This window comes from Dama dama, chromosome 23, assembly GCF_033118175.1.
Source record: "Dama dama isolate Ldn47 chromosome 23, ASM3311817v1, whole genome shotgun sequence".
Classification (NCBI taxonomy): domain Eukaryota; kingdom Metazoa; phylum Chordata; class Mammalia; order Artiodactyla; family Cervidae; genus Dama; species Dama dama.
The window spans coordinates 26,317,396-26,334,505 of NC_083703.1; the positions used below are offsets into that span (position 1 = coordinate 26,317,396).

At 42.9% G+C, this 17,110-nt stretch overlaps 1 protein-coding gene across 12 annotated transcripts in view; it reads left to right on the top strand.

Annotated features, from left to right (window-relative positions):
* KIAA1217 (KIAA1217 ortholog) overlaps positions 1-17,110 on the top strand; it is a 440,539-nt gene that overhangs the window by 306,770 nt on the left and 116,659 nt on the right. For all 12 annotated transcript variants that reach the window (XM_061126199.1, XM_061126210.1, XM_061126205.1 and 9 more), the window contains exons 4-5: positions 9,476-9,674; positions 14,076-14,169. In XM_061126199.1, the coding sequence (XP_060982182.1) occupies positions 9,476-9,674; positions 14,076-14,169 (293 nt within the window). The remainder of the gene's footprint in view (positions 1-9,475; positions 9,675-14,075; positions 14,170-17,110) is intronic.

Below are 17,110 nucleotides of genomic sequence, written 5' to 3' on the forward strand. Positions count from 1 at the left end.
GTGGATTCCTAACCACTGGACCACCAGGAAATTCCCTACAATATTTAACTTTTATACATGGGTTGCTCCACAATTATGACTCTGTAAGTGAAAGTCGCTCAGTTGTGTCTGACTTTTTGCAACCTCATGAACTATTCAGTTCATGGAATTCTCCAGGCCACAATACTAGAGTGGATAGCCTTTCCCCTTTCCAGGGGATCTTCCCAACCCAGGGATCAAACCGAGGTCTCCTGCATTGCAGGCGGATTCTTTACCAGCTGAGCCACAGGGGAAGCCCCATGACTCTGTAAAGCACAATCTAAATTAGAATTTCTCTTAAAATTGCTGTAGCAATTTTTCAGTCCCTCATTAAGACTCTCCAGAGGGTCTCCTGTAGTTGCCTAGTTATAACTAGTAGAAGATAAATCAGTTAAAAGACTTAATGGAGTCTTGCCTTGGCTTTAAATATCACATGTCTGAAAGACATAAGAAAATATCTGATTGATGTCATCCACCTAAGATACCGCAGCAAAGATTTGGTCTTTACCTAAATCAAAGTGAAATCTAAGAGTAAAGTTATTCCAGAAAAAAGGAGCATCCAGACTTAACGTGGAGAAGAAGATTTCTTTTATCATTCTCTTCTTTGTAAGACGATGCTTGCCATCTTGCTTTGTCCCCTGCTTGAAAAGCTCTTCCCTAGGAAGAGGTGTGGCAGCTTGAGTCCTCTCAGGAAGTGAAACGTTTCCGACATCAGGGGGCATGCTAGCGTTTTTCAAGGAACATATGCGGCCTGGTCTTCAAATTGCTACTGTGTCTGAAACAAAATGTCAGCTGGTGTCAGATCTGAATTGTTAAGGTCTAAATAACAGGGTCATTTTATGGAACCACTGTGTGGGTTAGAACACAGGGTGTGACCCGTGGTTTACCATCGTACCTCCCAGTCCTGGCATGGTGCCGGCACAACATAGGGGCTGGTCTCTTGAATGAATGAAGTCATTTCTGCAGGTCCTCCCAAGCTACATTTCAGTGCATTACACTTCTTGTTGTTCTTTTTATTTCCTTTTTTTTTTTTTATTCCTTTTTTTTCCTTTTTTTCTTAATAACTGATTTTTTTTTATTTTTTAAGTTTTTGGCCATACCTTGCAGCATGTGGGCTCTTATTCCCCCACCAGGAATAGAACCCATGCCTCCTGCAGGGCAAGCATGGAGCCTTAACCACTGTACTGCCAGGGAAGTCCCCTGCACTTCTGTTTTTAAATCAGAGGACTCTTAAATTCAGTCTCTTCAGGATATGCCACGATATTAACCACCCTGGAATCTTTCGCTTATTTTAAATACCAGTGTCTGCCCCATTTCAGATACCAATTTAAATTCTGCCAGCTCCACTGAAAGTTTAATATGTTCCCCTCCTGTGGCCCATCTCTTCTGTCTTGAAAAATTACCCAATTAACTGAGTAGGAACCCTAATTGGCCAGTCTCTTTAGATCTGTGGTAGTTACTTTTTAAGATGATCAAATCAAAGCATACTAATTGAGAAAATGTAAAAAATATAGAAAATCTTGATGAAGAGGACATCACCCATGAACTTAACCACCTGAGGACAACCTCTCTGGACATTCATCAAATAGGTAGACTTACCTATGAACCTGGGGAAACCAAGGTTCAGGCCCCTATAAATCAACAATTTACTTTCATAGTGAATTTTTTGTTTTTAACTTTGTAGTCTTATTCTTAAGGAGTCAAAATTGTCATAAGCTTCAGGCCACACAAGACTTGGGTCCATCACTGCCATTAAGGTGATTAATTGATTTTTTAAAAATCTGGTTCCTTTCTGTTTCATAATATACTTTGCCACTTAACAAAATACAACTTTATTTCTCATTGCCATTTTCGTTTAGAATTCCTTTTAATAACAGTGTAGTGTTACAGTGTGGAGAAGGCAATGGCACCCCACTTCAGTACTCTTGCCTGGAAAATCCCATAGACGGAGGAGCCTGGTGGGCTGCAGTCCATGGGGTCACTAAGAGTCGGACACGACTGAGCGTTTTCACTTTGATTTTTCACTTTCATACATTGGACAAGGAAATGGCAACCCACTCCAGTGTTCTTGCCTAGAGAATCCCAGGGACGGGGGAGCCTGGTGGGCTGCCATCTATGGGTTCGCACAGAATTGGACACGACTGAAGTGACTTAGCAGCAGCAGTGTTACAGTGAGTGGATGTTTAGTAGATGAATTGACTTATTGAGTGAATCCCGAATCCTCTAATGTTGGAATCCACTCCCCTCTCCCCGCCCCCTGTTACTTTTACAAATGGTGCGTTATTAAGCATCCTGGTAAATACATCTTTGTGCATAATGTGTAGAAGTGGCTCAAACCATATGTATATTTGGGGGGCTCTTGATGCATACTGACAGATAGCTCTTTGGAGAAGTAGCATCAACTTACTTTCCCAACATTGGTATGTGAGAAAACTCGCTTTCTCATCTCCTGTCGGCACTATTTACTGTATTGTGAAAACCTTTGCTGGGACTTCCCTGGTGGCCCAGTGGTTAAGTATCCTCCTTGCAATGCAGGAGACACAGGTTTGAAACCTGGTCGGAGAACTAAGATCCCACATGCGTCAGGGCAGCTAAGCCCAAGCGCAGCAGCTAGAGAGGCTGCCTGCAGCAAAGATCCCATTTGATGCAGCTAAGACCCAAAGTAGCCAAAATAAAAAATTTTTTTGCTAATTTCATGAGGCTATCTTTATTTTAATAATCATATTTTTTCTTATTAAACTGAAAACTGTTAGTTTTCCATCAGAAAATACTCTTAACAGCTCTTTTTATTTTTAAGGCATTAGCCGTTTGCCATAGTTACAGTGCACGTATTGATTTGCTTAGTCTTAAATTGAATTCTGAGAAACTGAGGAATTTAGGTCATTTGGAATTGTCACCATCATCTGGCTGTGAAAAATGCTATTTAGGGGAAATTGTAGAAGGCATTCCAGAAGGCAGGCACACATCAGATTAAGTTGGCCACGTTACAGGGAGAATTCAATTCATTTCAACTAAAAGATGTTTGAGCAGCTACTATACACCTAATATTTTACTATATATTACCCTCTGATGAGTACAGCTAATTGTAATGCAGAATTGAAAGCCATGCTTGCAATTTCAGTAAGATATATTTGAGAAACATTCTTAAATAGTTAATGGAAAAGTGTTGGAGGAGTGTTTGGGAAAGTGGCTCAGAGGTAAAGTGTGTGCCAAGCAAAGAAGTGGTGAGAAAGTCCTCCAAGCGGATGGCCCAGTGTGGAAAGTGGGCGTGCTTGATAAAGTCACAGAGCGGCAGAATTTCCAACACAACTGGGATGCCCTAGAAATGTAGCATGATTTGGGGTTAATGGGCAAGAGGAGGTTGAGGTCTGTTTTAGTTGATTTGGGGTGCTGTGACAAATTACAGAAGACAGAGTATCTTAAACAATAATATATTTTCCACTGTTGCAGAGACTGGAGAGTTCAAGGTCAGTGACTGGGGAGGACCCACTTCCTGGTTTGCAGATTGCTATCATCTCACTGTATCCCCACAAACCAGAGAGCAGAGATAGAAAAGAAGCTCTCCCATGTCTCTTCTTCTAAGGGTGCTATTCCCATGACGGGGTGCTATTCCCATGAGGGGGGCACCCTCATAACCTAATCACCTCCCAGAGGCACCACCTCCACATACCACTACAGTAAGAATTAAGGTTTTAACATGCATTTTGGAGGAACACAAATATTCAGTTCATAGTGAGGTCACACAGTGCAAACCCTTACATCCTATATGAAGATAAAGAACATTTTAGAAGCTGTCCCAAACTCTGGAATGGATTCTGAGATTCAGAAGATTATAGCAATGTGTGATACCACATGACCTGCCAAGTGCATTTCATTTTTTACAACATGTCACCAAAAGCTGTTGGTGACAAATGGACTTTCCCTTTGCAGAACCATTGAGATGGAAGAACACTTGAGGTTTCTCAGAAGGTCCGCAGATACTGTGGGGTTCCTTTCAGCACTCCTGCTTTCAGGGCTCTGGGCCTTCCTCCGCTCCCCCTAGCACGTGGATTAATTCTAACCACGTGTCATCATTTACTTTGGTTGATTTCAAGACCGGAATCTTTTTTCCAAGCTGCCCCCATCATGCTTCCACATCTTCCAGCAGATGGTCGGGCTAAAAGTGTGAGGACAGCTATGATGGTCCAAAGAGGACAGTTGGAGGAGATGGATGTAGCTTAATGCAAAATTTCAGAGGCTGTGTGCTTCCAGGGAGAGATCGTGACTTTTGTGGCTTGACCAAATGGGATATATGAGTTAGTTAAGCCATTTTACTACCTGTAACTTGAGGCGAGCTACCTGGACCTTCCGAATTTCCTTCTCCCTTTCTGTGAAATGGGGGCATCACACCAATCTCTTCAGAGATGCTGATTCTGTGAAATTACATGGGTACTGTTTCTGACACAGAGCAGACATCCTATAAATAAATGTATTTCCCTCGTCCTCTTTCCTTCTTCATAAAAAGGGAACTTCTCATCCAAAGTCCTTCAGACTTCCTCTAAATCTGGAGCAGCCAGCCCTCACTCAGAGCGAGGGCAGAATGCCAGGGCATGCTGAATCCCACCACCGTGCCAACAAAACGCCACCATAGATTAAGAGAGTTCCTTCTGAGTTTAAGCGTTTCTAAATACCTTTCGTGAACTGAGAAGGCAGGCTGAATCAAGTGTAAAAAGACTGCTCTCCTCTGTTCATAAAGGCATCTTTTCCATCTTCTCCAGATATTCATGATCTGTAACTGGACTTGTGTACCCAGCTGGCAGCCGCACTAGCCAGACCCTGAGGTAACCATAGTTCAGGCCCAATTTTTTTTTTTTTCCTTCCCTCAGAGCAGCCTGCAAATTCTACTTCAAGCACACACACGTACAGAATGCAGATGTGGGAATGAAAACCAGGCCCTTCTGGGGGGAATGAGGCCGTGATATCTGACTGTAGGAAGGCCACGAGTGGTCCTTGAACAGGGGCCCCGCCCAGGCATGGTTGCGGCCCAGACCTCAAACGTGGTTCTGGCCTTCGGATATGACATTAGCAATCACATGGAGAGTCAACGCATCTCCTGTTTGGGGCAGAAACGTTGCACAATCTATGGTCAGACAGGCTTGAAAGGGTTTTTTCTGTACTCTGCAAAATGTGTAGCAGTGTGGAAGTTCTGGAAAACTAACTCCTTGAAGAAGCTGAGGATCGAAACAGTGATAGAGAAGAGAGAGTGAGCTGCTTATGCTTGTATGAAAGGACTACTCTGATCAAGGAGATGGACACTTCAGAATGTGGGTCTCGTTTGTGTCCAAATTAGGAACGAGATTCCTAAATCATGTAGCAAAAGCTCTTACAGCCCAAATAGATCCCAAAATGAACATTCCTTTTGGATGACCTATATTAATAAACCATTCATTCATTCAACAAACACATGTTAAGAACCTACTACATCACAAGTAGTATCACAAGTCAAAGGATACCAAGGCAAACAACAACAACAAAAAACATCTTAGAAAGAATCCCTGGGACTTCCCAGGTGGCCCAGTGGTTAAGGCTCTGGGCTTCCAATGCAGGGGGCCCAGGTTCGATCCCTGGTTGAGGAACTAACATCCCACATGCTGCCCAGCTTGACCAAAAAAAACCCCAAAACCTGTTTTTAAAAATGCAGTTTAAAAAAAAATCCCTGGTGGGACTTCCCTGGTGGTCCAGTGGTTGGGATTCTGCACTTTCATTGCCAAGGATGCAGGTTCAATCCCTGGTCAGGGAGCTAGGATCTTGTGAGTTGTGCAGAACGGCCAATAAGTAAACAAACAAATAAAAAGGAGACCAGAGGAATTATTTTTTAAAAAATACCTAGTCTCATGAAGCTTCTGTTTTATTGAAAAAAAAAAAAAAAATCCTGCACTTCCCTGCTAGTACAGTGGAGAAGAATCCAGCTGCCATTGCCAGGTACCCAGGTTCCATTCCTGGGAAGCTCCCACGTGCCAGGGAACAACTAAGCTCATGTGCCTCAATTACTGAAGCCCACGTGCTCGGAGTCCGTGCTCCAAAACTAGAGAAGCCACCGCAACGAGAAGCCTACCTACCTTAACTAGACTGTAGCCCCCACTCGCCTCAACCAGAGAAACCTCAGGCACAGCAATGAAGACCCAGCACAGCCAAAAATTAACAACAAAAAAAAACCCAGCCCAATGAAGCTTCCATTTTTGACAATAAACACTAGTAATTGTGAATATATAGGTTAGAGTAAATAGTGAAAAACTCTCAGGAACATAAATGAAGCAGGAGTTGGGGTATGAAATAAGAGGCAGAAAGGGTGCTGAAATTTTGGAGAAGGTGGTGAGGGAAAGCATGGCTGGGAAGCTGACTTGAATGAAAGACCTGATTGATGGTTTGGATAAATATAGACCTAGATAGAAAATATTTCTCCCAGATTTTCGAGACCATTTCTCCATTGTCTTTGGTTTCTGGGCTGCTGCTGAGAAAGCGAATGCCCTTCTAACTCCCTCTTCTTCCTTTGTGACTTTCCTCCCCACCCTCTGGGAACTTGTAGGAACCTCTGTTTTTCCCCTGCCATCTGGAATGTCTCAGTGCCAATTCTGAGTGTCTTTAGCATTTCACGAACCTTTTTTTGTTGTTGTTTTTTGGTCACGCCTTGCAGCATGCAGGATCTTAGTTCCTTGACCGGGAATCGAACCCATGCCCCTCTTTATCAGAAGCTCCGAGTCTTAACCACAGGACCACCTGGGAAGTCCCTCCCTCCTGAACCTGTTCAGTCTCCAACCTCATGTCTTCGGTTTGGGGAGACAAAAAAAAATTCTTATAATACCTTTGTGAAACTGCTCGGTTTTTTCTGACCTCCTTACCCAAGTTCCCATTATGAGGAATTGAGAGGCTCTGAGGTAATTCTCTCTTTTTTTTATTGGTTCTCACCCTTTTCCCACTCCTTAGTCTATTTTGGTGCCCTTTTTGAGATTTCGTCAACTTTGTCTTCGCCACTGAATTTGTCCTTTCTGTTCTCATGGTTCCCAGAGCTCGCTGTTGCTCTCCAAATGTTCCCCCTTTCTCAGACTGTCTCATTGCTTCTGAGTTTCTGGTTTCTGTTTGTTTCTAACATGAAAGAGGCTTTATGAAATGCCTGGTAATACTTGCTGGTCTGTTCATGTATAAGCGAAGCATGGTCGTACTCACTGGAAGTTCTTGTGTGTGGCCTGGGCTGCTTCATGATGGGGTGACCAGACAGAATCAGAATCTTACCTTGCTCAAAACTCTGTTGGTGTCCTTTCAGAGGACAGTCAGCTTTCCTCCAGGGCTTCCTCCAGTTTCCTGACAGAGATGTCAGCCCTTTGCCAGAACTCTGACAGAGGGGACCTCACACACCTTCCCCTATGTCTAGTGAGCCAGAATCCAGTCCACTGGCTCCTCCTCATTCAGGTTCTGCTGTGGATTTGTGGAGTTGCTTGGCTGAATGGGATGCAAAGGAGATGGGGAAACTTGTTGCTATTGTTGTAGACTCACAAAGTCATGTCCGATTCTTTGCAACCCCATGGACTGTAGCCTGCCAGGCTCTTCTGTCCATGGCATTTCCCAGGCAAGAATACTGGAGTGGGTTGCCATTTCCTTCTCCAGGGTATCTTCCTGACTCAGGGATTGAACCCGCATCTCTTGCATTGGCAGGAGGATTCTTTACCACTGGGCCACCAGGGAAGCCGCCCAGGGAAAGCGTGCTGCACCATTAAAAAAATTCAGTCAGCCCTCATGCTTTCCAGGCACTCTGCATTCCTACCTTTAGGAGGATCTAGTGCCTCATTTCCTGAGCTTCTCCAGCCCTGCAATTACGCAGAGTTCTGCGCCTGAAGACCTAGGTGTCAGCTTTCTATGGTCTGCTATTGTTTCCTCTCTCACCCCCTTAATTCTTTGATTTATGCTTTTTTAATTCTTCATCGTCATCTGAATGGAATGTCAGAAGGAGATAGAAATAAATCAGTTGCATGAGCTGTTGTATTTAACCACAAGTCATAGTCTTTTTTCTTTTGAGTCTGTCCTGCCAACGACTGCTCCAGTGGTACTGGTAGAGGGCCTCGGGAGATTCTCACAGGAAGTGGGATTCAGATTCAGCATCGAGATCTTCCATCCCCCGCCTCAAGTCACCTGTCTTTGAATAACAAGTGACCCTAAACATAGTGACCGAGAACAACCACAGTTATGTATTTGCTTGTGATTCTGCCATTTGGGCAGGGTTTCCAGGGAGGGTCTTGTTTCTGTTCTGGCAGGGCTCTCCTGGGGCCAAGGGTTCCCCCCTCAATGTGGCGCACCCACATAACTGGCCGGTGGTCCTGGCTGGAGAATGGTGCCTGGTGGGGGGCATCAGTCAGGGCTCCCACTTTTTTCTTCATGAGGCCTCCCAGCGCGGCTCAGTTAGAGTCCACAGAAGTTTGGTTCTGTGAGGATGCAGACAAGACAGGCATGCTCAACAAGAAGACAAGCTCTCATGTGCAAGCATGTGCCGTTTTGCATCACACTTGCTAGCATCTCATTTACCAAAGTGAGTCCCGTGGCCAAGCCTAGACTCCAGGAAGAGGGGACTGCACTCCACAGGGGCACAGTGGCTGGGAGGCATGGTTCACAGGAGCCACATGCCCCCTGGAACTCTAAGATGCTATCATCCTGTGCTTGTGTTGGTGCAACTGATATTTTTCCATTTTCTTTCTGACACATTAGGACACCAGACTCATGTAGATATTTTCTTTTGGTAGAAACATTCAATATGTAGTAAAGCCCCAGAAATATTGTAGCATTTCCACTTACAGCACATTTCTGGATGGACTATAAAGACTTAATCTAGGGATTCCCCTGGTGGTCCAGTGGTTAAGACTTAACCTTTTGATGCAGGGGGTGTGGGTTTGATTCATTGTTCAGAAGCTAAGATTCCACATGCCTGGAGGACAAAAAACCAACACATAAAACAGAAGTAATATTGTAACAAATTCAATAAAGACTTTAAAATAGGTCCACTTCAAAACAAATCTTAAAAGAAAAAGACTTTATGTCACTTGCCTGTTGCTATCATGATTGTGTCCCTCATTAAAGACTTGGGGAAAAAATTCACCCAATGGGGTCAGATTCCTAAATACACCTTTCAAGGGAATTAAATACTGTGTTTTGCTTTAGGCCACCAAGGGTTAGCTTCTTGTCCTTTGGTTTTTAAAATAGTTAAAAATGAGCCTCTGTAACACCTGCCTTGACTCTAAAGAATAAGGTATTTACATCATAACCAGAGAGTGCGCTTCTTGAAAATTCCAAGATTACGTCTCTTGTGACATGGTTTTTTTGCAAGCGCACCTGGAACATTCCTGCCTGCGGTAGGACGGAAGTGGCTTAGCTTGTGCTATGCGTCGTGTGAGTCTTGAGCTGTGACTGGTAACTGTGTCCATCTTGTGTGCAGGAGTTCTCTATCTCCAGTACGGAGATGAAACCAAGCAGCTCAGGATGCCGAACGAAATTACAAGTGCAGACACAATCCGAGCTCTCTTCGTAAGTGCCTTCCCACAGCAGCTCACCATGAAAATGCTGGAGTCGCCCAGTGTCGCCATTTACATCAAAGATGAAAGCAGAAATGTCTATTACGAACTAAATGATGTCAGGTAAGCGGTGACGTCACATGTGTCCACCATCTTCCACCGACCATTGGTACCAAGTCCCCATCTCTCCGTGTCCCAGTGAAGACAGCACGGCTGTTGTCTTAATGAGCAGGTTTACCTTATCCAGGTGTGAATCCACTATCTGGTTTTCTAGAATTCATTGACAAAGTTTGGTTTACAGAGGTGAGAACAGACTTCTCCCACACAGATGTTTGCAGGTTACATCTGAAAAAAATGGAAAAGTTGAGCCAGTCCATTGTTTATTGTAAGAGTTAGGGAAGCGATGGCCCAGGAAGATCATATGAGTAGAAGGTTATACCTACAGGTGGAACTTAACCAACTCCTTTTCAAGGGCTCTCATTCTCATAGACTGAGCCTGTGGACATTTTAGGTAATGATCCCACTGGGCCATAATTTACATGAATGAGTTAGAATAAAAGCAGTGGGCGCAATGCTATTGTCCACAAGAAAGGAGACCAAGAAGCCTTCTCCTTTTCTTGTTTTTTAAATAGTTGGCCTTTGCTAAAGGATCCCACTTTCCATGTGGGCTTTCTCCAGGGCTCCTAGTATAATAGTGAAAAGTGAAAGTGTTAGTCTGTCCAGCTCTTTGTGACTCCATGGGCTCTGGACCACCAGGCTCCTCTGTCCATGGAAATTTCCAGGCAAGAACATTGGAATGGGTAGCCATTCTCTTCTCCAGGGGATCTTCCCAAACCCAGGGATCAAACCTGGGTCTCTTGCAGTGCAGGCAGATTCTTTACCATCTGAGCCACCAGGAAGTCCACTCCTGATATAATAAGATGTACTTTAAAAGGAGGCTAAAGGGATTCCTACTGTGGCCAGTGGCACAGAAAGGGAAGCACTTTATCAATGCCAATAATGTTATGTCGTGAAAAGAAGGGACCATCTGAGCCCTTCTTGCCAAACAAGCCTGAGAAACAGGACTGAAATCAACCCAAATGAGCTGTTGCTAGTATAGCTGTTAAACATTTTAGAGCTGAGAAAAAGATTGAGTGATTCATCCAGCCCTTGCATTTGATGGGACCAGAAACTCAGATGCTTAAGAGTTAAGACTTATTCAAGATCATGCAGCCAGTTAATGTCTAAGCCCAGCCCCAAACCTGACTGTCCACATTCTTGATCAGAAATTGTTTATTCCCTCAGAATGTTCTCCTGTCAACTCATCTGGGCCCCAAGTTGGTTTCTCTGGGTCCCTTCCTTGTGGGGATAGCAGACTGTCCTGTTTCTTCATCATGGAATTAATAAGAACTACTTTTTAAAAATATGCCTCTAGTGCATATAAATTTCTAACAGTGATCAGAAATGACATATTTAGGCTTGTACAAAGGTGTATGAGTAATTTAGAGCTTTCAACGTTTGACACATGCCCCTAAGGTATAGGTGTTAGGTCTGTTGCCCAACCTTTCTGTTTTTTAAAATATGTTTAAATATCCATGAGTATCAGGAAATTCATGTTTGTTTTTTGACATAAATTATTGATCAAGCTGTCATCAAAAAATATCCTTAATGCACAAAGCATGAACTTAACCATGAAGTAATCACGCAATATTTAGAGAGTATATTTGCAGTATATACTCCAATATACCGAAGTTCTAATACTTTGCCCACCTGATATGAAGAACTGATCATTGGAAAAGACCCTGATGCTGGGAAAGATTGAAGGAGGGAGGAGAAGGGGATGACAGAGGGTGAGATGGTTGGATGGCATCACTGACTTGATGGACATGAGTTTGAGTAAGCTCTGGGAGTTGATGATGGACAGGGAAGCCTGGCGTTCTGCAGTTCATGGGGTCACAAAGAGTCGGACATGACTGAGTGACTGAACTGAACTGATACTTGCAATAAGATAATCTCATGTAGTTTTTTTTTTTTTTTTTTTAACATGGATGTGCTGCTTTAAAACCATCTTCTTGAATTTTTGCAGTTCGAGAAATTGAGGGGAAGGGTAATAATAAGTACACATGAAACTACGCAAAGCCACTTTTGATTGTGGAGTTCAAGGCTGATGAAATTATTGTAAATAGTTGGATCCCACTGTCTTGCAGCTCATGCAAGAATTTTTATAGTACAAGTCATGATTTCCTAGACATGAGTTTCTTTCCCAAGCCTCAAAGTATGACTACTAAGACTTTCTTTGCACATTCTTTGGGGGTACTGTGATGTAGTCACAAAAAGAGAAATGGGAGGGAAGACAAAGAGGAAAAGGTCCCCCAAAACTTCCAAACTGAAATGGTCCTTGTTGATGCAAATTCAGTTGATGAAACAAAGCAGCACTTGAAAGAAGTGATCGCATTAAATGTTAATAGTTTCAGTTTGTTTCTATCTGCAAAAGTGATGTTCTCGTTGATTCTTAGGCTGTGGTACTGATAGCCTGATTTTTAAAAAGTCTCATTGAAAATGTGTAAGGGGAACATCATTGGTTTATAAATTTGTCTATAATTTTGCTTTTCAGAGTTTTGATTTACATATGAAAATGGATCTAAAAATATTTAAGTGGACCTAAAAATATTTAAATGTCTTTATTTGGTGATGAATATACTATTTAGGCAAGATGATAACATGTATGTTCTTTCAAAGAATTATTATTCTTTGCTTTTTTTGCATAAAATCTCTCAAGTATATTTTATTTGAATGGTAGAATAAACTTTCACCATCAGCATTAAATAGAACCTTGCCTGCTCCCTCTCCCAGCAAGGGAAAAAAAAAAAATGTAGCCTGTAGATTTTACCTGAAGACACTGGCTTTAATATCCTAAACCCAGAGACAAATTTCATTCATGGCCAGTATTTTTGAAGTGAGGGTATATTTGTTAAACATTTGGAGCTTTCATCATGGTGTTGAGTTGTCCATATTTTCCTTGGGGAAATGCTACCGAGAGTTTAGGTTGAAATTCTGTGTTGTAAATGTTGCCATGGCAAACGCAAGCTGGGCCTTTTCTGTTGGTTCATCTTGGATGAACATGTTTCTAAATTAATCATAAACCAACCTCCTGTGTTTTAAATACCTTCAGAACCACATGAATTTTTTTTTTTTCCTCATGGCTTAAGTAAGGTTTTCAGTTTCTTCACATCGTCACTTGGGAATTTGACCCCCCTCCCCCACCCCCCCCACCCCCCCCACCCCCCCCACCCCCCCCCCCACCCCCCCCCCCCCCCCCCCCCCCCCGGCCACAGGGTGAGTTCCTGCAATGAATCCCCACACCCTTTCCCTCTGTTAACTCTTCCCTTCCTAGTCACTGAGTCTCTTCTAGTAACAAGGGCCACACTCCTCCCCTTAAGCAGACTTCTAATGAGCTGCTTGAAATGTGGAGCGATGGTACAAGCTGGGGCTAGTCACCGCTTAAAAGCAAACACTGACAGATATTTGATGGAAGGAAGCAAGACTAGTCCAAGGATCCTCCAGTTCATTGAAAACAAAAACACAAGCCAATCATCCCAGTGATTGCGATTGGCCCACAATACGTGTGGCTGCACCTGGAGGAAAGGAATGTGTCTTCCTGCACCAGATTCCCTAGGCTCACCATGCCAGCCCTGGCAGGCATCGCAGTGTAGACGGGGCTGAACATGCCCGGGGGGCCTCTTCTGCTGATGAAAACTGAAGATGGAGGGTGAAGGACGTCGTAGATATTCATAAGCTCTTAAATAATTTTAAGGTAGGCTGTTAGCGAAATGTGGTTCTGTTCTTTGCTGCAGTCTGAGTGACTCTAGAGTTTCTAAGTGTTGGATTCCAAGGGAGAGACAAACCAGCGGAAGAATTTACCCACTGCTTTTTCTGGAATCCAACTTGTATGAGGAACAATATCTTTTAAAAATCCATTATGGAAGGGGAAAAAAATCATAAAGATACTAGTTTTGATCTTTATGGTACTTTTTTTCTGGACTGCAAATACCTTTTTCTTTCCCTGGCTATAGGTATTCGGAGGAAAAAAGCATTTTTCGTTTGCATCCATTCATGAGATAAGCAGAAAACCAGGTGTCTGCTCAAAGTAAACAATTAAATATTTAAATATTAACCAAATCCCTTTGAACAGATTGTAAATATGGGAACTTTATTGTTTCATGAAGTGTTAGCTTTCCTTGCTCTGAATCTTGAAAGAAGGTTTATGCTACCCGATATTTATGGGTGGAGAGCTACAGAGAAAGAGTAATACTTTCCTGAGGAATAGGGGGAAAAAAGGAAAGAAAAGCTGAAGGCATTTTTTTCCTTTGCCTTATTTATCTTTGCCTATTTTTACGGTAAAAGAAGTTTTTGTCTGGTTGATTGCACACAGCGGCTGGACTGTCTGTAGATATCTTTTACCTGATTCTTATGAGTAGAGGAGAAGGAAATGGCCACAATAAGGCTCCTTTCATCTGCCATAGTTATTGATGTTTTTGATTCCAGGAACATTCAGGACAGATCCCTTCTCAAAGTGTACAACAAGGATCCTGCCCACGCATTCAACCACACACCGAAAACTGTGAACGGAGACATGAGGGTGAGTGTTCCTGTTCTGTTTTTACTTTAATTCTATGGGTTGAACTATCATCCCTCCTCTGGCATGTGGTCCTGGTGTGATCACACTGAAACACCAGATATGGGGGGTTCTTAACTGCTCTTCTTGTCTAATGGCATTGTTTCTTGGTAGAGAAGTCAGATTCCCTCATTATTTGGAGTAAGAGGGTTGAGACGGGGCTTGACACATCCTATTTCACCTCTAAGCATGGAATTTAGTTATGTCCTCACTCCAAAGGGGTCCTGAAGATCTGTACGTGAAAGGTAATAAATTATCTTACTCGGAGGATCTCTTGCTATTTTTTCCCTCCATTTAAAGCAAAACTGCCATACCAATGACAGCAAAACCTGTGCACAACTGCATGTAGAATCTATTAATATCTTTCTATCAGCTATTCCAAGTCCCAGAATTCTAATTATTGAATAAATTCTTCACTTTCTAATTTAGGACTGTTTGCTGTTACAACTGCAAATAGTGTTAAATATTATCAAATGTCACCTGCATGGTGTTGAGGGCAAAGTACAAAAATCTGCATGTTTTGTGAGCTAAAATTCTCTAGATTTAGAGCATCGTAGAAGATTATCCAAATATTCAGAGCATACAGGCATGTTTTGAAGAATAAAGCACAGGGAACCTGAAAAGGCAGATTGTAAAATCGCACTAATGCAAGTCCATTTGAATGGGATTGCATTTCTAACAATAATGCTAATGCTACCTTCCTCTGCAGTAAAAATGAGCAGGAAAAAAAGATTCGCTTCTCCAGATGCACCTCCACCTCCCCACCCCATCCCCCACCCCCAAATTTAGAACATGCCTTGACATTTTCTATCATCCTTTCTAAGGATTAGCACTGGATGCTGGAGTTTAACTAGAAAAAAAAAAAAATTAATGATTAGGTTTTACTGCCAAAGAAACCCAGGCACTGCCTGTCCTAGAACTGCAGGAGGGTTCTTGAAGGACTCTGCTTCCTGACAGTGAGTATTAGTTGTGTTTTGCTGGTGTACCAAATTATTACATATTCACTGGCTTAAAATGACACAGATTTACTGTCTTACAGTTCTGGAAGTCAGAAGTCCCACATAACTTCAGTGAACTAATAAAATTAAGGGATCATTGGTATTCCTTTCCAGAAACTCCCGTTTTTCCCAGCTCCTGGAGGCCACTCCCATTCCTTGGCTTGCAGCCTTCTTCCTCCATCTTTAAACACATGCAAGTAGCATCTTTCTGACGTGGCTTCCCTCATCACACCTCCAACCCTCTCTCTTCCACTGTTAGGGACACTTGTGATTACATTGGGTCCAGTTCTCCAGAATAATCTCCTTATGTTAGGCTCAGCTGATTGGGCACCTTCATCCCCTTTCCCATGTAGTCACAGGTTCTGGAGACTTGGATGGAGACGTCTTTGTTCTGCCCACCACACAGGATCTGTAAGTTGAGGACCAAGAGGTCAGGAGGTGCAATAGAGAGTGCTGGGAGAAATCTCCATGTGGCTCTGGACTGCAAGCTGAGTGATGACGTTGTAGGATCGGAGCCTACACACTTTTAGAGAAAGAGGCCTCTTGTCCTCCACGGCTGCTTTTTTTATGTCAGAAATGACATGTGATTTGAAGGGGAGGCTGAGCTGCTACTGCAGAAAAGCTTGGATTTGGAACTTTATTTTTAGTCAGTTACACTTTCCATGTAAACCAGCTCCATGTGAAGACAGATGGAGTCATGCTCATCACGAAGTATGAGCCGAATACGATGCTTCTCTTTGCTTTTCATGACCTCATTCATCTCTTGCTAAAGCAACATTCTTAAGAGTCTTTGCTCCTTGGAGATCCTTATTTTTTGATATGTCTAGCCTTCAGACTAGGGTTTCATAGTGTTCGAAGTTGTGTTTTTGTTACACGGAGCCCACACAGGGGCCCTAGAATTCCCTCTGAAAATCTTGTTTATGGCTGGGAAGGACACCTGTTTTTAACTCTTAAGCAGATGTGGAACCTCCATAAGGACCAGCAGTAAAGCACGGAGAAAATCAAATATTAACCATCTGGACAGAGCCTGCTAGGATTCAGAACTTTGACTCTGGGTTTCAGTGGTGTTTCTCTATTTTTACTTTTAGACGAGACCCTTGTGGTCACTTTCCAAGTTGCCCACAGCCTACTTTAGACAGTGCTGTTCTCTGGGAGAGAGTCAAACTGTTCTCCCCAGAGGAGAAGAAACAAATATTCACCATCCAACCCACAGAAAAAGCGTTCAGGTTTCAGTGAAGACAACTTAGAAATGAGACAGAGAGCGTAGTTTTAAAACCAACTCGGCAAAGAAGGGGTGGACACAGTTCAGCAAGCTGGTTCTCATCCAGTGGACTCAAAAAAATTCTGTACAGAAAAATTTTCAGTTTTCTCTGTTGTGTCAAAATGGATTTTTAAAATGTGTAGTCTCATGGAATAATTATCTGATTGGCAAATATAACAATATTCTTTCGTTTGTCAATATCATAATTTGGTGAGTCATAAACTGGTATTAATGAAAAACCATTTTTAAAAATTAACATTTAAAAAGATTCTTATATTTCTGGAGTAAACCACACTTGATCACACACACAAAACAAAACCTAACTTGGTGTCATGTCTGCAGTTTGCAACTTGGCCCCTATTCATGAATTCCAGGAGCTAAAACACCTGGAATCCCTTCGGCCTCACCTTTTGGCTCTGGGGGTTGGAATTCTTAATCCTTCCTGACAAAGCTGGATGCCTTGCCATCAAAGGGAAGGAAGCTTTGTTGAGCCCTGCCAGGAACACAGCTGCATGAGCCCACTGCTCGTGGTAAAGAAGAGAAATCCAGAACAGAGCAAGGATCCACGGCTCTAGCCTAAGCCGAGGGGAGGAATTCGGTGACAACTGCTCACCTGAGTCGGTTAACGCAGTCCCGCACCTGAGGT